The sequence below is a fragment of the Zosterops lateralis genome, assembly GCF_965231275.1.
Source record: "Zosterops lateralis genome assembly, chromosome: 7".
Lineage (NCBI taxonomy): Eukaryota > Metazoa > Chordata > Aves > Passeriformes > Zosteropidae > Zosterops > Zosterops lateralis.
Window position 1 is genome coordinate 32,113,070 of NC_139767.1, and position 21,087 is coordinate 32,134,156.

The 21,087-nt window shown below is 40.8% G+C and overlaps 1 protein-coding gene across 4 annotated transcripts in view; it reads left to right on the forward strand.

Moving 5' to 3' along the window:
• Positions 1 to 1,405: 1,405 nt before the first annotated feature.
• CCNT2 (cyclin T2) overlaps positions 1,406 to 21,087 on the forward strand; it is a gene marked incomplete at its 5' end in the record, with an annotated part of 22,929 nt that continues 3,247 nt past the window's right edge. Inside the window, 9 exons of one of the 4 annotated variants that reach the window (XM_083865790.1) lie at positions 1,406 to 1,653; positions 2,371 to 2,452; positions 8,839 to 8,967; positions 9,461 to 9,521; positions 10,620 to 10,682; positions 17,019 to 17,064; positions 18,361 to 18,524; positions 20,232 to 20,302; positions 20,535 to 21,087. The exon at positions 20,535 to 21,087 is cut by the window's right edge and continues 3,247 nt beyond it. In XM_083865790.1, coding sequence (XP_083721916.1) covers positions 1,406 to 1,653; positions 2,371 to 2,452; positions 8,839 to 8,967; positions 9,461 to 9,521; positions 10,620 to 10,682; positions 17,019 to 17,064; positions 18,361 to 18,524; positions 20,232 to 20,302; positions 20,535 to 21,087 — 1,417 coding nt within the window. Of the gene's footprint in view, positions 1,654 to 2,370; positions 2,453 to 8,838; positions 8,968 to 9,460; positions 9,522 to 10,619; positions 10,683 to 14,571; positions 16,654 to 16,857; positions 17,065 to 18,360; positions 18,525 to 20,231; positions 20,303 to 20,534 lie in introns of those variants that run through there. The other 3 variants (XM_083865793.1, XM_083865792.1, XM_083865791.1) reach the window with 3 other exon arrangements.

Consider the following 21,087-nt stretch of genomic DNA (forward strand, 5'->3'; position numbering starts at 1 on the left):
GGTGATTGCAGTACCCTGCATGGGAGTTAATTAATGTGCATACCCTGCATAAATCATATTCATTATGCACTGTCACAATTTAATGATATCCTACCTATTCTTGATATGTTACAATTTTTAGAACAGGGATATATATATATAATCTTCCCTCCATCTTTTCATTTCATTAACAAAGCTAATGTAAAATTCTAACTGCAGTCAGACAAGAACATCCTTAATACTCCTCCACCAATTACTGCAGGAATAATCTAAGCTGAATACCCAAACTCTGTGAGCTTTACACAGTGATTTAAACAATGAGGTAAAACACTGTACCTCGATTGTTACAGACACGAAAATATGAAGTTGAAAATCAGCTTCAGACATGAGAAGTCTTTGAGGTTAAATTTCCTGTCCACATGATATAAATTTGGGAAGATCAGGCAAGTAATTCGTGTCTGTGCTACATTATACATCTGTATATTCCATCACTATTCTGTTGGGTCTAGTTCTAAGACTACAACTACTTGAATAAAATTGGCACTGAAGTTATAGAAGAACTCGTGATGTAACACAACAAAATGACTGCAGACAGGTGGTAGCATGTACTGAACGTGAGCAGAACACTCCGAGCTCTCATTTTCATCCACGGTGATCAGAACTTTAAATACTTTTTTTTGCACCCTTTGAACCCTGAATCTATAAACTCAAACCAGTGCTGGAAATGCATTTCTATCCCTATCCATGACTGTGCTCAGTGCCCAGTGAGAACAACCTGCAGGAGCATCACTGACACTGCAGCTGCTCCTCTGCAATCACACAAGGTCTGTACATTTCTTGTGCATTTCTCAAGTGTCTACATGCCGATATTGCCAGCAGACAGGAATTCTCTAGGGACTAGTCGAGCATTCTAAATCCATCTTTCCTTTCCCTTTCCCTTTCCCTTTCCTTTCCTTTCCTTCACACGTCCTGTTCTGTGGATTTCCTTGCATTTAAAAAGGAATCCTCGCTTCTAACATTTTTTTTTTCTTTCTGTCACTTTCTGGCACAACTGTATCCAGACCGAGATTAGATATTTGAACTATCCTATGAAATAGACACGCAGTTACAGGGCGGTCAGGCAATGGGACAGGTCTTCCTGGGAGGTGGCGGAGTCAGCATCCCTGAGGTGTTCAAGGCGCTCGGCACTGGGGTTCGGTGGTTTATAAGGGTGACAGTGCTGGGCTGGCGGGCGGACTGGATGACCCGAAAGGTCCCTTCCAGACCCGAAAGGTCCCATCCCATCCCCGCCCCTCACCGCTCCCCGCCATGTCCGCTCCCCTCAGGCCCCGCCGGCCACGTGACCCGGCCCGGCGCGCGGCCGCCCCGCCGCGAGACTCCATGGCGGGGGGCGCGCGCGGGCCCGCCAGCTCTCGCGAGAGCCGCGATGGAGGCGGCGGGAGGAGGCGCCGGAGGAGGAGGAGGAGGAGGTGTCATGGCGGCGGCGGGCGCGGGTTCCGCGGGGTCCGCGGCGCGGGGCGGCGGCGGCTCCTCGGCCGCGTCGCGCTGGTTCTTCAGCCGCGAGCAGCTGGAGAACACGCCCTCGCGGCGCTGCGGCGTGGAGGCCGACAAGGAGCTCTCGTACCGGCAGCAGGCGGCCAACCTCATCCAAGACATGGGCCAGCGCCTCAACGTGTATCCGAGCGGGGCCGGGCGTGAGGGCGGCGGGGCCGCGCGGGGAGGGGCGGCGGGAGGCCTTTTCCCCGGCGTGGGGGCCCTCCCCGGGACCCTGCCCGCTGCCGGGCAGCCCCGGCCGGCGGTCCCGGGGCCGGAGCCGTGGCCTGGAGCACAGAATGGGAGGAGGAGCCTGGCGGAGCCCCCGCGCCGCGCTCTTTGTCGGCGGGCTCGGGGCTCGGGTTCCCCTGCCCTCGGCCCCTTCACCCGCGCCTTGGGGCGCTCCCACAGTAAACCCCATGGCCGTGTTCCTCGAAACGGGCAGCTCCTCTTTAGACATTCTTTAATGTGATTTTTTTAAAGGAGAAAAAAAAATCGATGGAAGCAAGGCCGAGCCCTCAGAGCCCTTACTGAAATAGTTGGGCTGGAACAAAACAAAAGCACTTAAAGGAGTGTTTCAGTGTATGTCGCCCATTGAGGAGTTTTCATTCCGTGGGTGACTGTGGGGAGCCTGGCGTAGGAATCTCCACATGGTCTGCGAAACAGATGGGAGCGATACGTGTTAATATCAGTTAAGGATGTGTTAATATCAGTTAAGTTCTGAAGTGTCGCGTCCCTTATCCATTTTCGGCTGAAGGCAGTGTATTGAGAGCAGTGATTGATGTGGAAAGCGCGTGGCTTTCAGTTCCTACAGGCAATTTTCTTAATTTCTAGTGTTTCCTTCATTTAATCTTCCAGATCTCAGCTTACCATAAATACTGCAATTGTTTACATGCACAGGTTTTATATGCATCATTCCTTCACAAAATTTAATCGAAATGTAAGTATGATTTTATGTTGGTAATAACATGCCCATAATTTTTGGCAGTTCTGACTGAGAAGTGGTACGTGCAGGAGTGTGAAGTGTGATTTGTTTTTAGGAATTCCAGCTTTTTATCAACGGTTTAGAAGCAGTAATGATATTTGTTTTCAGCTTTAACTGGTAGCAATTAGATTTTATCATCTGCCATCAAAAAAAAAAATAGGCACCATCAGGAAGCACATTTCAGATGTGTGAAGAATACATTTGGATGTTTCAAATGTGGCTGGTGCTTATGTGCTGAAGTTTGAAAGGCTAATGTGTAGGAACACACATTTTTCTTGGTGAAGGCACTGGGAGTTCTGGCGTGGTGTGTCTGACAATGATAATGTGTGTTTCCATATGAATTATGTAGCTGTTCATGAAGCAGTGGAAATTCTTTTAGCAAGACTAGTCTTAAGTGGTGTGATAAGTCACATTAGACATGAAATTTTTTTACATCTGATGACGTAAATTTTTTTTACCTAATAACCTGGACATGTTGACTGTGAACAAGGAATGTGTTGTTAAGAACAGAATTTTTCAGTGAAAATGCTAGCTATTATTGGGGAATATTGTAACAGGTATGGAACTGGAGATAACAACTTGGAAATGTTAGGCTTCTTTTTTTTCTTTTTTTAATGTCCAGAACTGGATGCAATAGGTGGAAAAATAATAATATAAGAGTCTAGGTGCTCCTGGGGTTTGTTTGTTTTAAGGGAGAATAGTTAATAGTGATGGTAGATTGTCATTAAATGTTAAAGATGAGTTTTCTTAGGGCTTTTAATGCAAAATAAACAGATTGAGGCTGTGACAGATGATAGGTGTAGGTCAGAGCAGACCTTTATCTACCAAGGGGTAGATTCTTGCAAACCTTCCACTGTCTGCACTTGGGGCAGGTACACAGTGGGGTACAAGGAAAGCCAAGTCTTCTTTCTGTCATGAATTTGTTTATTATTGTTGAGCAGATGGGCATTTTATTTGGAGCCTGTTTAGCTGGAAGTGCCTACTCATTTTTAGGTACATTTCAGAAATGTATATAATTATTTTTCATGCAAAATCTGAACTAGACTCAAATTTCCAGCAGCTTGTTACCAAAATTGCAGTGTTCATCCATACAAGTTCCTTTCTGCTGTCCTGCCCATGTAGCAATAACCTGGAGCTGGTGGAAGAGGAGCTGGTGAGACATCCAGAGTTTCCTGGGGCTGAGAATGGCTGTGGGGTTGATGAACTGGAGCTGCCTGGAGTGGAGAGGTGGCTCAGGGTAGAGCTGCTGTGTTTATACAGAGCCCCACATACCTGTTATATCACCTGCTGTACTGCGTGTGCTGTCACCTGGTAATCTGGGCTGGATTTAGGAGCTTTGGCTGCTCTGGTTGGGTTTTCACTGGATACTGGGAAGTGACAGTCACTTGGAGCTGCAGTGCAGTAGTGTTTGAATGTGTAGTGATCTTTGTACAGAAACTATGGCTTAAGTTAAATTGTGGATCTTAAAATTCACAAGTAAGCTCTGTTAGAGCAGAATTCCATGGAAACTGCAGCTATTCCAGGGGAGGGAGGTGTACTGTTCAATTAATTCTCAGGTAATAATGTTCAAAGTTAAAGGCAGGTGAACTGAAGATTGTACATCAGTAACACTGATTATTGCTGAACTCCTTTTAGTAATTCTTAATGATCATAAGGCCAGAGAGTGGCTTTGTGTATGTGCTGATGGGCAAGAGCATTTCCTTTTTACAATTCTGTAGGGTAAAGAGGTCTCAGTGAATGGAGTCACTTCTAAAATACTCCCAAACCATCCATTAGGTTCTCTGTAGAGAAAGCAAAAACTGAGAGCTCTGATAAATACTTAAATCTCCAGAGTAGTTGGCAAGCTAAAGAATGTAACAGTATTCATCTCTGCAACAAGAAAGTAACCCTTAGAAAGGAACAGTAAGGTGCTGACAGTCTCAAAGGTAAGTCCTAGATAAGTTATCCTACAGCATGTGCAGTTTACCTCTAATATTTCTTTGTTGTGTGCACGTGGTGCTGTTTATCCATGGCAGGAAGGAATCTGAGTGCTGGGGCTAGAAGATTAGATGGCCATTAGTCAGAATGATCTTCAGCTGAAAAAATGTGGCCTGTGTTGTCTTGTTTTATTGGTAGATTAATGTTTTTAGTCTGGTAATAAGCACTGGCACATTTATCATTCTGTATAACTGCCAGGATATACAAATGTACATGTATGTCACATATGTGACATGCACTTCGTTGTTAACAAACAGGGCTTCTAATGGAAGTTCAGTTGCTGAATAGATGTTGCTTTAATTTTATGGGTTTTTTTACAGTATAAGTTACTGCTAAACAATTTTACAGGCTTTCAGGAGTTTGAGTCATCTGTGAACAGGGAACAGAATTCCCAACAGTCTCTTCAGGCTGTAGAGCCACAAGGGTGGCATGTAATGTAGTCTTGGTTCATTGGGAATGTGTTACATGTACTGCTCTAATGGCCAAATATCCCTTTTCTTGTGAAGTCACTTATGAGTTGCTCTGGATTGAGCAGAGTACCTGCATTTGGGTGCAGAGAGGAAAGTATTGAGGTTTTGATTGGTGCAGTCAAGGCAGGCAAAGTCCTTGCAAAGTTGCTGTGCCCAGTGAGGATGGAGACTTGGTTTAGCAATTCTGGGAAGCAGAATTGGATGCCCTGGCTGTGCAAATGACAGGAGCTACTGTGGATCTCCTCAGCACAAACCATTCTTTCTGTGTTGTTGACCAGAGCAGAGGAACTTTGGGTTGCTGAGTATAAAGTTAGTCTGTGCTAATATTGAGATGAGAGGGACCTTGCTGGCTTTTTATAGGAAGTACTTGCCTCACTACTATACTTTAAAGTATCTTTGAAATTAAAATTCTTCTGCAAATACTGTTTCTATATTTGATGAGTTACATTGTTCTATAGGAAATAGTTCTTTTATATGCTTACTCTTCAGTACACTGTGATTTGTAGAACAGAAAGGGGGGAAAATCCTTCATATGCTGTCAATGAGAGGTAAGGCATCCAAATGGTAGCTGTAGTTTTTAAATAGAATCCTTAGAAATGCCATATGGAATACCAAACAACCAGTTGAAAATAGTCTTGATGATGTCAAGGGGGTTTTGTGACAGCAGTGGAACTTAGTGAAGAGCCTAAAGGAGGCTGCATGAGGAATTTTTTTCCTTCAAGTGCAAGGTAGGTGACTTGTGTGGAGGGTGTTTTGTTTCCAGTCCTTCTGCATTCCCTTCCTTGTGCCTTGTCCAAATCACAGTGTTAAACAGTTGACTTTGCAGTTCTGCAAAGTTCTTGAAACTTTCATAACACACTTCAAGCTCTAGTGAGGCTGTTTTGGGTACTTCACTTCTGGTTTTAATATTGCAATTTAACATATTTGCTGCTTTTATGCAATCTGAGCTCCTGGTTATAATAAAAAATTCCTCACGGCTCTTTGTGTTCAAACTTGAAAACCCTCTCAGACTAGAAACACTTAATGTCTTAGGCTAAAGTGTATCTAAAAACATACTAATAATGGCATTGGAAGGGAGAGGGAGATCTCAGAAAACTACTTGCATGCTGCTGATGTGTTCTGAGATTTTTCTGAATGCCTTTGTCTTTACACTGTCTTGTACTTTTTAAGTGAAAAAGGATTTGTACCAGAGTTCCCAGTGAAACTTGCTGTGTAATGCTTTTGGATTGTGTTAACAAGGCTCTCATGTTTTGGGGTTTTTTCCTGTTTCTGTGGGACTTGGATTCTGAGATTCTTGGCTAGTAATGAAGTGGGGTTTAATGTCACATACCACATGTGTTCTGAAGATTTCTCAAAGTCTTTAAGACTATTTTGGGGGCATAGTATATAATTACTCTAAATTATTTTGGTCGGTATCAAATTAAGATATTTATATATAATAAATGTATCATTGCTTTGTCAAATATATTTCTTTCATTTCAGGGTTTTTTTTTTGTTGTTGTTGTTCTGCTTCGCTTGGGTTTTTTGCCATTTTTGGTAATTGGAAATGAATGAAAGCATTTGAGTAACTTTGCCAGTTATACACTTAGCAGGGTGTGTTCACTGAAGACTACATTTGTGCCAAGTCTGGAATTTTACTAGGATGTCTATTTTTCTGAATCAATACCAAGGGAGCTAAAAATAATGGCCTACTCTAAACTGGGAGTGAGAATACTTGTCCTAGATAAGACAAAGACCTGAAATTCTTTGGCCAGAAGCCAACTCCTCTTTTTGAAGGAAATAGTTAATTGGGCTGTACATAGATCTCTGATGAACCAGAGTTAAATGAAACTTAATCAGGTTGATTTAATTAGCCTCCAGAGCTGTGTTTTGTGTAAGGTCTTGGAGATCGGGAATTGTGTGGAGACTTCTTGGCCAGATCTGATTTGCTTCAGTAAATCAGAAGAGATGCTGAAGTCAGCCTGATGGTGCTTTTTTGGAAGGAAATAGAACTTTGGTGCAGTCAGTGAGAGAGAATTTGCTGATGGTTTAATTGTGCTGTCATTGATGGCTTGGTTCAAATAATGCCTCTGTGAAATGGAAATGTTTTCAGCCATGGCAGTTGTTGAAAATCGAGTTCTGTAAAGAACCTTTATATGATATGTGTGTGTTGGTTTATGCCTGTGTGTGCTGCCTGACATCTTCTGCATTTTTTGCCACTTCAGAGCTGTTGATACTCTCGCTTTCTGAACTCCATAAAGTATTTCCATCACATTTACTGTTTAAAAGTTTTATCTCCCAGTGTGAGACACATTTCAAGGAGTATATCACTGGCAAAGGAAATTCCTTCCAGAATTACAAATCATTACTCCAAGCAATGGGGGTAGGAACTTCTGCAGAATCATCACAAGGATTAAATGACAATGCTAATATGGCCTTGTTCAGCAACACTTCACTTTGGGTTTTCATTTCATTTGTTCATCAGGCTTAGGTTACAAGAGTCCTAAAAAGAAAACAGGGGTTCTTTTCTCCCTTGTAAAAGAATTTTCTCCCTGTGACTTGTTTTGGGTGGTTGGTTTTTATAGACTGAGATTTTTGCTGGATTTCTCATGGTTCACTTCTACTCATCAAAGGGTATTGCCTTACCAGGGTGTCAATTTTCAAGTCTGCCAACTTTAAAGTTTTACTTAAGATCCAAGCAGACATTTCAAAGTGATTTAAGGATGCAAAAACTACTCTCAGTACATTTGAAAGCTTCTGAAATTGAATCCCTTATAATTAGTTTCTTGCAGTTTTGTATATATTGTAAATTTTTATACCCAAAGTTTCATTTTGGCATAAAAAAGGGCTGTTTACTGGCAAAAAAAAATCAAATCTGACTTTAGGGAGGCTATGCCTCCTGTTTAGCCTAGTTCTGTTTGGGCATCGAATGAGAAATCAATACATGCAGTACTTGCACCATGCATTAATTAAATACTCAGCAAGCAGCTATTTCAGTCTCTCAATAAATGCTTTATACTGCCTTAATTTTAACCATTTTAATCAGCTTATGTCTAGATGATTTCTAGTACCATTTTAATTCCTGGGTAACATGGGCAGCTTTTGCATGCAAAGAGAACTTAATTCATCAGTGATTTGTGGTTTGCTGTATTCTGCCTGCACACATCAGTCACTCTAGCTTGACAACAGGCACCAAAATTCTACTTCACAGCCAACTCTTAGGTGATACTGAGCTGCCACCTTATGACATCTAGAGTCTGACATAAATTTTCATCTTTAAATGTAATGTGTAGTCTTTACTAACATCTGATATAACTGGTGCTTTACAAATCCTTATGCTTTGTTCTCCAGATACTGCTGGGCATATAGTGAAGTTTCTAAGAATATATGTGTATATATGAAGTTTTACCTGTAGAGCCTATGTTTATATAACAGGCTGTTTTTATTAAAGTTTTCTGCAAAGTTTCTCACTCTTTGGGAGAATGAAATGCTAGCAGAATTTGTGATCAGCTATTTTACTGAAAAGATAGTGTAGTGACTCTCTCTGTGCAAGAAATTGGATGAACTTTCTCATGAAGTATATTTAACTGGAAACAGCCTGTTCTACTGAGACTAAGTCTTCTGGGCCAAAATATTTTTTTTTTTATCTTGAACTAGAATTAGTTTGACCTCAGACGTCTTACTCACAAATGTAATTTAACGTTATGTTACTCCTTCCCTGTGCTGCTGAGAGGATTGCATCAGTTACAAAATAAAACATGACTAGTTATATTTTTGTTGCCTTGCATGACTTCAAAACTGGAAAAAAAAAAGCCACAAATCTGACTTCTTAGACCTTTTCTATGCTAGTTTATACTCCATAAAATTGAGGTCCTGCTTGTAAAAAGTTAAAAAATACATGTTTTTCTTCTCCAGATAATGTCTCCCACGGCATTGTTTTTGGCTGCAAAAGTGGAAGAACAGCCACGGAAACTTGAACATGTTATTAAAGTAGCAAATGCCTGTCTTCATCCTCAAGAGCCACAACTGGATACAAAGAGTGATGTAGGTGGAAGTTATAGTTTCAAAGATACATGGTTTGAAAGATGGAATTTCATCTAATGATTTGTTACATTGTCTTGCTGGATTATTGCTGTCTGCACCCTAGGAAAAAAAAGGCTTTGTTTTTATACCATTTAAGTCTTTCTATTATTACTTAATGCAATTTCTTAAAGCCTCACTTATTTGTTATGAAACTTCAAAAGATTGCTCCATCTTGAATTTCTTACAGCACCCACCTGACCTCCCAAAAATGCTTTGCTGGTGTAGATTGTCTGAGATGCAGACTTAAGTTAATCCTCCTGTGAAAGGCAGGCAGGTGGAACTGAGTTTGTGCAGTGCTTGTAGTGGTGTAAGAATGTAACCCCAGTGTGAAGTGTTGTGAGCTGTCAGTGCTCACTGGGGGCTGGTCTGGGGTTGCTGTATCAGAGGGGCAGGGTGTGAATGAAGTTCTGGGGTCATCAATTGTTGTCTTCACCTCTCTGCTTGTTTGTTTCAGGCATACCTTCAACAAGCCCAAGAGCTGGTTATACTTGAAACAATAATGCTTCAAACTTTAGGTATGTCTTTCTGAATACCTCCTGTGCAGCCAACTTGCCATGAAGAGCTTGTGGGACCCAAATTAACTGGATTTTTGATGTGCTGTTGGTACACTAGAATTTAACTGTTTTCCCGTATAACTTCTGACCTGTGAATTTAGTTTTGTGTGAGCAGTTCTGCTGTGTTAACTGTGGAGAAGAAAGGTGTGTCTGTACTTGTGAAAGAGATGTTTCTGACAGTTTGAGTTAGAAATGTGTGGGCTTCCAAATAGATTTTACTCCAAGTAGTAATTATATTAACATTTCTTCCCATAAGGTAACACGGTGTAGTAGACTGGCTGTGTGAGTGTCCTGAAGCAGTTGGAAAGAGCTTTGTACCCAATGCTCTTCCCCATTCTGACTTTCCATAGAAGAACATGATGTAATTGAGCAGGTGCTGACTCTGAACAACACCAGTTGTAGTGTAACCATTTAATGAATTCAGATGATTCCAAAATTTGGAGTGGAATGTTGTGTCGAGACACTCCTGACTAAAATACCATAGAGACAATTACAGCCAGAGGCCTGAGAGCACTGACTAGCTCAGATATTCTTAAATACCACTTGGGGTATTGTTAAAAAAAAATAGCTCACAGTAGTGACCTAATTCTTGAAACAATGTCATTAACCAAGAAGGGTTTCTTAAGTCACTGATCTACAAATTTACTTAATTTCTAGTTTCATACATGCAACGTGTTTAAATGCTAGAAATCAATTAATAGAAGTACACATGCACACACATATGTCATTGTGTTTGCAGTACAGTTTTTACTGACTTATTAACTTGCTAGAAATTGTCACATACATTCAGCTTTAAAAAGACACTCATTTCCCAGGTTATGTGTGTGCAGGATTTGGGATTACTGGAGGAATATTTTAGTAGAGGATTACCAAGTGGTTTTACCATCTGCCATTCAAAATTATGAAAAGGTAAAGAAGAAAAGGCACTTAAATAGTGTTACTTATTCTACATTGCAAAGGTTTAGCAAGTATTTTTGGTCTGTGGGGAAATATAAGGGGTTTGCTTTTTATTTTACAGATGCAAATGTGTAATTCTAAAATGTGTTTGTAACTCCTCAGGTTTTGAGATTACCATTGAACATCCACACACAGATGTTGTGAAATGTACACAGTTAGTGAGAGGTCAGTGACTTTTAACCACTTCTGTAAGTCCTTTTTTATCTTTCTAGTAAAATTTGAAAGTTATGTTATTTGTCTAATACGATTTTTCACCAACTATGTTATCCAAAGAGTATATTTAAAATTAATAATTAAAACTTTGATCTTAACCTTTAGAGATTCATAAAGACTCCAGTCCTCTGTCCTTCATAATTTTTTTGTTCTCTTATTAGCTTTGATTTTTATGGTGCCTGTTCCATGTGTTCTGGAATGGCAGAAGCAGTCAGCAGTTGCAGACTGATTGGCCAGATCCATAGTGTCCTTCTGAGCTGATGATTTTCACTCTGAAGTAGTTTTGCCCATTGATTAGCCAGTTTTTCTGGCTAATACCAGCTTTTTGTCTTAGCAAATTCTTCAGGTAATGGACTGAGGGATAAAGAGAGTGCATAGCAAGTCTACTGTGACATGCAAATAGGTGTGACTAATTGTTTTTCTGGAGCAGTGTGTCGTTACTTGTTTTGGATGGTAGCACAAAAACCTGAGCCTTTAGTTAAACATATCCTGTAACTTGTATGCAGCTCATTAATGTGACTGGCTAGAAAAGCTGGTTTGTTCTCTATATTTCTGGTGGCATTTTGGCACATCTTCTTTAATTCTTGAATTGGTTTCTTTTGGACCTTTAAAAAAAAGATTAAGACACCCTCTTATAAGATGTAGAATGGAAAAAATTAGGGATCAGTTGTAAAAGCATCTAAAATAAGCTTTTCCCTTTAATTATGTTTCTTCAGTAAAAAGTGTTCTGAAATGATCACACCATGGTTGTTAGTCTGTAGTCATTAGCTGGTTTTGCAGTGAAAAAGGCATTTAGTGCTTCAAAGTTTTTGGTGTTTTTTCTTCTCCCTCTATAAAATATATGAAACTCAGGTACAGCCTAATCCTGTTAACTAGATTTGGTTTGCAGTAACTCTGGAATAAATGGTGTTCTCTTAAGGAGGTGTATGTCTCTTATTTGCTGGAGCTTCCTGGTGTCATGTCTGGACACTGAGTAGGGCTGGTGCTGTGACTTACTTGCATATAAAGTAGTTTTATTGCTATAAAATTATATAAGTAGTGCGTGTGTGTGTGTGTGTATATATATGATTATATAAGTAGTTTTACTGCTATAAGATAATGATTCTCTGCTTTCTGCCCAGATTTGGTTGTGACTTGGTGCATGAGTCCAGTTGCACCTGAAGTCTCAGTACTCTGCACCAGCTGCTCTGTAGGGTTTTGCTTTGGTTTTTCTTAGCTGTTGGTCACTGTAAATGTGAGCACGTTTCACTGACTTGGGGAGCCCCTGTGGTTCTGTTTGGTGTTTGAGGCTGTGGGGAGGGGTGGGGGCGATGTTTTATTGCCTCAGGATTTCCGCATCAGTGTGTGTCACTCAGGCCTACAGGCACACTGCTGCACAAACTGGATTTCCTTTCATCAAGGGTAGATACCTCTTTGAGGCAGTTCAGCTTTTCCCTTTATGTTTTGTAAGCTAATTTTTTGTACTGACAAAATTCATACTTTGAAGATACTATGAATTTTTTAATTTGACATCTTTAAACTAGTACTTAATGTCAGCAGACTTGAAAAAATACTTGAAAGTTTAAAGTGATATCAAGTCTTGAAATCTGAGGACTTCAAAATCCGTGCAGCTCAAGGACTGGTGCACGGTGAATGTAATGTCTCTGATGTTTGAAAAACTGCTCAAGGAAGGAGGTGTGCTCCTTAGTGTGTGTGTGTATGGAATCCTTGGGAGCACGTGTCCCTAGGAATGGTGTAGAATGGGAACACAAGATTTGAGTACCTGGTATTAAAATAAGAAAAAGGAAACTAATTAATTCACTTAAAACATCAGGTGTGAAATTTGAAGTCATCTGTGCAAGTCAAGCAAGGACAGGATAACTGCCATGGAACTCTGGGTTTATGTGTTGAGAGGACAAGGAGATGGGCCTGTGGGCACAGTGATTATTTTCAAAGACACAGTGCTAGGAGTTTAGTTTTCTGTCCCTGAACATTTATTTACTGGACAGTGTGGGTTTTCAATCTCAGTAAATGCAACACTCAGATATCTGAGTCCTGAAACTTTCAAAATATACCTAAGATTTGTCAGTGTTAAACCTTTAGTGCTAAACGGATTGAATGAGAGGTTAAAGAAATCCAAGGTTACTTCATCCAGTTCTGGTAACGTCATCTTGGACAAAAAGCACCATTTCAGAAGGCAGACATTCCTTTTTCTAATAAAGATGATTAATTTATCCTGTTATCCAAGCCTGTTATAATTAAAACCTCCAGCTGCATGTTTGGAGAGAGGAGGAAGGGAGGAATGTAATGTCTGAGTATCCAAAAGAGGCAGCAAAGTTAGCTGAGATCTGCACATGTGCTTCAGGGTTTGGCTTAGGGTTTGTGCACTGCACTGTCAGGTGGTGAGAAAGGGCCCTTTGGCTGACTAAACTGCAGTGCCCTAGAGGATGGCTGATTCTCTCCACCACTTTCTGCTGTCTTGCATCCAGGGAAATTTGTTTTATGCAGTCACTGTAACCTGTTACTAAGCTGTAAGCTATCCCCTTTTAAAAACAAAATGAAAAAATAAAAACCCAGGTTGTGTTGATGATGCTCAAAGAATTCAGCCAAGTCCTTTATCAGAAGACTTTCTATTCTGGCAGTGGCACACCAGAATCAATTGCTGGAAGCTGAAGATGAATTAGTAAGTGGGAATTGGTGCAAATAAATATAATTCCGTCAACATACAACTAAAGAAAAAATGAATTCTTTTCTAAGAGTGAAGGTCTTTTTGAAGGTGTTACTAGACAACACAGATCCTTGCAGAGAAGGAGTGACTGGATGGATAAATTATGATTCATGGTGTTCAGGCATACAATATCTAGTTACTCCTTCTGGTCTTCAGAGACTCATGGGTTAATGAAAATGTTCCATCTTTGCAGTTTGGTCAGTATAGCAGACAAGGAAAATGGTGTGGGCTTAGTATTTTTTCTGCACCATTCTTCCTCAGTGTCAAGAGACTGAGAAGAGGAGACAGGACCATCATTCCTTAGGATCCCACAGGTCCAAGGAATCTGAAGGCAGTGGATATGTGAGGGCCTGTCAGCAAGCTTCAGTGCCCATTCCAAGAATGCTCCAGTAGTGAAGAAAGAAAAAAAGAAAATGAGAAAAAAAACCCTCACCAAAACACCAAAAACTGTTCTGGTTTTGAACCTGGCTGCCTTCAACACTAGCTGAATGATCAGCAGTGAAACTGCCCTGGTGCCAAGGCTGTGGCATGGTCCTCTGACACTCTGGTGCAAAATCAGTCTGTTCTCAGCCTCTTCTGGTGAAACCTGGAATCTGCATCCTCACCTCCATCTTCAGTCTTCAGTCACTCCTTTCTCTATGCTGGAATACAACCTTTTGGAACTGAAGAAGAGATCTCAAGGATTTCTAGGACTGTTCTCACTACTCTGCAGGTTATCAGGTATCTTGAACACCCATGATGATCCTTACTAATCTTTTGTGGAAATTGCACTGTCAAATCCTTCAAACATCCCATAGTATTTGTGTGCAGATGCCATTGCTTAACTCAGGCTGAGAAAGACAGTCAGCAGAAGAGGAGGTGAAAATGCATCAGCTTTTTCAGGGGGTATTCTCATAAGAAAATTTAAATCTTGGTGGTGTGGAAAAATGTGGAACACCAGCTGCACTTCCAGCACTGCTACAGGTGGCCTGCCCATTCTGAACTCTGACCTCAGGCTTTTATGGGCCTGTTCCCAAGCCTTAAATACTTGCAAGAGAGTAAAGCCACCAGGACTGCTCAGACCTGAATGCCTACACCATGGCCTCCTCCAGCCCTTTCCAGATACACCAGGCACCCTCCAGCATCCCTCTGTCCAGAGCCTGGGGCTTTTTGCTTTTGCCAGAAGGACTTCAGCAAGCTTCTCTCTTCTGATGCTGACTGGCTTATCTGCAATATCCTCTCTCTGGGGAATGCTCACACACTGTCAGGCATAGCCAGTTACCAGCTCCTAATGGGGACTTGGCAGTCACGTTTTCAGGAGTATCCCAAGATCCAAGATAAGCTGTGTTGAAGAAAAGACTCAGGTATCTTGGAATTGCAAGTGGTTGAACTCTGTGGCTATGCCCAATAAAAAGCATTTTGGTTTCCAGCTGGCAGTTTCTTGGAGACAGCCTTTCAGAAGGTGTGTTAGACAGCAAGTCCTGTTTCAAAATATTGATGAATATTTCACTAATCCCTGTCTTATGGTTAGTTCTGCAGCAGTGAGACAGGATGGATGTTTTAAATCACTCCTGAATGCTAAAATCTAAAACTGGTCATTCCTGGTCGGTGTCGTAGCCATTGGTCCTGCACCTTGTGAGCTACAAGAGCAGCTCTGCTGGCTTGTTTTATTTAGCCCCTGCTTCAAGATGATTTAAATTTTGGAGATGCACTTTCCACTACTATAACGGAAATAAACTACCAAAATATAGGAACCAAAATTCATTAGATTTAATTTCACTGATGGATTCTGCTAAACCGAAGCTGCTCTACATAGAAGAGTTTGGGATGGATATTTCCAGTCGTGCCTTGTGTTATCAAAGGCTTTAGTTGGGAGCTGAAATTTCTTGCTGGTTTTGGCAATGCTTATTATTTAGCTGTAAATAAATTCAAACAGAATTGTACTACTTGCAGTGTAGGTAAGGTATTTAGCGCAATATTTTTTGATTGAGGCTAAAGTGTGTTTCAAGATGTGATTCTTTTCTTCCAGGTATGTGTTTTGATTTACTCATCTTTCAAGCTGATGTTAAATAGAAGTTTTCTGGCATCTGCTTTTCTTCCTTGTTCCAAAGGGACATTTCAGTGAGAGTAGAGATGCTTCTTGGTCTTGCTCCCTTAATTCAAACATGTAATCTTACAGAGTATATAAATCATTGAAGATCCTTTAGGCATTGCTCTGATGAGAAATGAAGAGCAAGACATCACTCTTACTCAACTGTTGTGTATTTTATTTGTTATGACAGTCTCATTTCACTTTTTCTTTTTTTTTTCTTTTTTTTTTTTTCTTTTTTTTTTTTTTTTTTTGTAATTCCACCTTACTTTTTTTAAGATGGGAGAGAGAGGTTGAGCCTCCCTGGTTTTCTGGTATACAATTACCCTTACAGTGTGCAAACTAAATAGTATACCATAACACATTGTCAGTTCACTTTCTGATTATTATGGATTAGTAGAATTTGTGTGTAGAAACAGATCCTGTTACCTTGCAACTTCCACATTCTCGTCACATTACAGCACATCTGGCTGTGTAGCATAAAGACAAATCGGAATTTTATTCCTTGGCAATTATTAGAAGTTGAGTTAAATCACATTTTAATATGCTTTTTAAAAACTAAATTTTAAAAGTCACTACAGTATTTCTCAAACTTTATAGAAATGTTATTAAAGTAAAAGTTTTAACAGTATTCCCTTTGATATAAAATTCAACACTACGCTTTCTGCAGGTAGCACTGATTTCAAGTGATAGTGTCAAAGTAAGAATTCAATGAAGGCTGCATTCAATCTGCGGTTAAACCCCTTGTGCCCAGCTATTCCATTAAATGCATGTTACAGTAAGTTCTCTTACCTGAGTGAGGAGCATTGGGGTGTCACTCTAGGGGTCAGCACTCTGTGGCTCTAACAGCCCAAGTCAGTTTTTCATTTCTGGCATGTTGCAGTCCTGTGGTTTGTTTCGGTATTTTTTTCCTGACTAACGCAAATAAATTTGTCTGTTTCCTATCGAAGCTTTGCCATAGGTTTAACAAATACAGAGCAAAATGTTATGACTACAGTGCTCTTAATTAGAAGGAGCAGAAAACTGAATTTTTTTCCTATGTAGCTCAGGGGCTTGCTGTGTTACAGGGCTTTGGGAGAGAGAGGTGGCTGTTCCTGGGGAGGTGGGAGGGTCCTGCCATGCCCCTCTCCAAGAGCAGGACGAGCACTGTGATGTGAATTGGCTGGGACAGTGCCTGCTGCAGTGCCAGGTCAAGGCAGGGAGCCCCTGCAGGTGAGGGTGGGGAAGCAGCGCTTCCCAGAGGAGAGTGCTCACCTGCCAGGTGTTGGAGGGGAGCTGTCCTGGGGGCTGTGCAGGGGAGGGGGGCACTGAAGGGAATGACAGCTCCAGCTCCAGCACTGAGCATGTCTCAGTGTCTCAGAAAGGATTATTTTAAAGCCTAGTTAGCTAAAGCCAGGTCAGTACTTTAGAAATACCCAGCAGTGATTTTTGGAACATAAAACTGCTTGAATATTGGAATGAACCTGACAGGTTAGCGCAGATCTTTAATCTCTTTGTTTTTCTTTTCTTACAGCAAGCAAGGATTTGGCACAGACATCCTATTTCATGGCTACCAACAGGTTGTTATCCTGAACCTCTTTGTTGCACTGTTGTAGCACACTATAGCTTCCTTTACTGCAGGGCCCCCTGATGTGTCTTACCCTTGTTGCAGTGGGGGACTGGGCCACCTCCCGTGGTGGTACCTCCCCACTGCAGTGCGGTGTATTGGACAAGGGCCTGACGGCACAAAGGGCTGAAATGCACAATGAGAAGTGTAGTGGTGCTTTCTGATGACTTTTTCTCGATTGTGAGTGCATAAGTCTAAAATTGGTAGCCTGAATAGCAGCTAAAGATTACAGAGAGATAAACTTAACCTAGAAATCCGAGCATCTTGGTAAGTACAAAACTATTTTTAGTTTACACTTGTAGTTAATGGCAGTTTTCTCTTAACTTTAAGTATATTGATTCAGTCTTAACTTATAAAAGTCTAGTGGGCCTAAGATATTTTCAACTAGCTGATTTCTCTTTTTAGATAGACTAGTACTAGCCCAATGTTATTTCTTTTAGAAACAGCTCTTTAATCTTAATATATAGTTTTAAAACTTTACTACTTAGATAAATTTATAGTATAGATTTCAAGTGGGTGTTATGTAGACATAGCCTGTCATAGAAAGAATTAGAGAGCAGACTTTAATCTTGATTTCTTGATTACTTCAGTTTGCCTCTTGCAAAACTACTTTAACCTTTATTCAAAAGGATTACATTATGTGTAGATACAGTTTTTAAACAGTATCCCTGGTTATTAGAACTGTTCAAAATAAATAAATCCTGGTGGTTCCTTGATGGGCAAAATTCTGTACTTAAGCAGCTGTTCAGAGAAGTTATGCTAAAGTAGTGAAAGTGAACCAATGTGTTTGTGGTGCTGGAAGCTGAAGACAAGGTCACAAATGTCACAAATCCAGGCCTGGTGAAAGCAAAGCCCACAAATAACTCACCTGGCTGTGTGGAACTGCTGGGGACCTTCTCATTGTCTCATTCAGAGACTGCACAATCAGCTCCCTGCATTCTATTGCAGAATTTTAATTCACCATATTATATTGCCCTTTTTAGTACTTAAGTACAGTAGAATAATTGGTAAATTTATTTACTGTTCATCAGCCTTTTGATAGCAAACCCAAACTTTTCTACCAGATAAATGCCCTGCCCTTTGTTTTCTTAGGGCAGTAAGATATCTCATTAATTTATTCAACAAAATGTTTTAACTGCTGTTGATTGACAGGCTATCTCATTCTGTATGTTAATGGTTGATTTCTTTGGGTTTTCTGTTTTACATGTTTGGTTCCCTTTGGTTCCTCATTACGAAATTTGTGCAACAGCCTTCACCTTACCACGTTCTGTCTTCAGTACAAGCCCACAGTGATAGCCTGTGTGTGCATTCACTTGGCCTGCAAGTGGTCCAACTGGGAGATTCCAGTATCAACTGATGGAAAACACTGGTGGGAATATGTAGATCCCTCAGTTACTCTAGAACTACTAGATGGTAAGTCATGCTCCTTTCTCGTTTTGAAATTCAGGGGTTTATTTGTAAGGATGTAGTGAGAGCTTTCAGCTGGAATTCTCACTGACTTCAGTGAAAGAAAGGGATAGGAGTGGGGAGAACTTCCGAAGACAAACTTGGTTTGGCTGTTGGCTGGGGTGTCCACATATCTTTTGCAGGTGCAGGATAGAACCCTGCTTTTAAATGCTTTTCAGAACCAAGACAGAGATGAAAATCTGTCAGTGCAAATTCATGCAGTCCTGATTGTTTCAGGTTCCTCAGTGTTGTTTCAGTGACAGTGTTCATGAGGATGTACAGAAAATTGCCATGTTTAGGAAGGCAGTTCTGTGTTCAGTTTGTTGTAGCTTGTGGGATCTCTGACCCTGGTAAGAAGAAAGCATATGCTTAGAACACCTAGAAGTTAATGTCTTGTAAGATAGTATTTACTGCAGTGGAGTCTGAATTAAAGGGCCACATGTGCTGCTGTAGTGGAGGTGGGAGCTCCTGGGGCTTTCAGATCTGTGTGTTAGATTTTGTTGGTCCTGGAGTGAAACATTTGTTTCACAGTAGTGGTGGTGATCTCCAGTCTTCAGATAGCCCAGCACTGACTCTCTGCCTGCTGCTCTCCTCTGCTCAGCTGTTCTTAATGGCACTTTGGGGAGGGAGTGTTTGAAAGTGAGAAATTGAGTAGATGTCATGTGAGGCACAGAACTAGAGTGAGCTTCCAAGTGCAGGTTCAAACATCTGTCTTACTGGGCTTCTTTAAGCTGTAGCTGCAGTTCCAAACACCACCCTGCTTCCTTCCCACCTGGCTGTGGGTTTGTGGCTTTGGTAAACATGCATTGTTTGGATTTGTAAAATCCCCCAGGGGAATGCTGTGAGCTCCTTGAGCACATCACTTAATCCTTCGAGCATTTTTGGTGCTGGGGTGTTTAATAGACCCAGGTGGACCAAAGAGCTGAGGTCGTTTTGCACTTGGGAGCAGTTTAGGTTATGACTTGCTTGTGGAATTCTGGAGAAGCCAGTTCTTCCAGACCTGTAAAAGATGTACTTTTGCATTCAAATTCTGACTGTACCCAGTTATTTTTAGTTTATGACTAGAATTAAGTCTCAATGAAAAGTATTTTTATTTGCAGCTGATAAGCATGGAGACCTGTGTTTTCCTGTGGGCATACTAATTGTAAGGATCTTTGCTTTATTAACACGGCCAGCTACTCCACCTTGAACACAAATTATTTCAAAGCTGTTGTTTAAAACGGAGTCCTTCCAAGGGTCTGATGGCTGTGGTTTGTACAGAGCTGATACTGGTTGTTTGATGGAATGACTGAAACAGTGGCTTAGAATTTTATACTTTCAAGGAAACTTAACTCCATACAGAAAATGTACAGGCTGAATGGCAAGTATGTTATTTTAGAAACTGTTGTTTCTATAGTTTTTGGTCTAATAAATCCAGGTTTGGGAAGAGTAAAGACAAACTATTATAGTTAAAGCTGGTTTTCAGAATGTGTGTAGTGGTCAGAAGTCTGTCCCAGTGGAATACTGTAGATGTTTTTGTTCAGCACTTGCCTAACAGTTTTTTAATTAAAATATTAATTCAACCCATGCACAGACTGTAGTATCTACTGCAAAAGCTGTACTACCTTAGACCAAATTTTTTACCTGTTCATAACAGAATCAGATGTAAAAATGGCTTTTCTTTTTCTTATTCAGAGCTAACTCATGAGTTTCTGCAAATACTGGAGAAAACACCTAGCAGGCTCAAGAGAATTAGAAATTGGCGGGTAAGAAACTTTCCTGTAACAGTGTCAGTGTCTAGCAAGCAGAGATAAACTTCTAGGAGAATTATGAACCAGGGAAAAAAATTCAGTTATGTTCTACTTGCTCTATTCCTGTGTCTGGGTTAGGAGGTGGTGAAACCTTGAGCCAGCTTTTATCCACACCTCTGAGCTAAATGCATATGGGCTGTACAAATATTCTAAGCTGTGTTTTCTCACTTCTTTCTTTTTTGCTTAGGCTAATCAGGCAGCTAAGAAACCTAAAGGTGATGGACAAGTATCTGAGAACTCGCTTCTTGGTTCATCTTTGGTCCAGAATTCCATTTTGGTGGATACAGTTACTGGTGTAGCTGCAAACACAAGTTTCCAAAAACCATCGACATCATTTCCTGCACCAGTACCTCTGACCTCAGGAAGTATTTCTGTTCCAGATGGTCATGCACCTGAAAATTTGGCAATATTAGCTACAGGAATGCCAAGTACCTCATACAGTTTGGCATCACATCAGGAATGGCCTCAGCACCAAGAACAAACAAGGACAGAACAAATCTACTCCCAGAAGCAGGAGGCACTGCCTGCTAGTCAGTACAACATGAACTTCCAAGGAGGGACGTCCGTGCAGTTGCACTCTGGAGTACACCACAGACCTGACAAACTTGCTGAGCATTCTACTGTCAAACAAGAATATTCTCATAAATCAGCAAACAAACACCATGGACAAGTCGCTGCTCCTGTAATAATTCCTCAGAAAATGTCTTTGGATAAATACAGAGAGAAGCGCAAACTAGAAA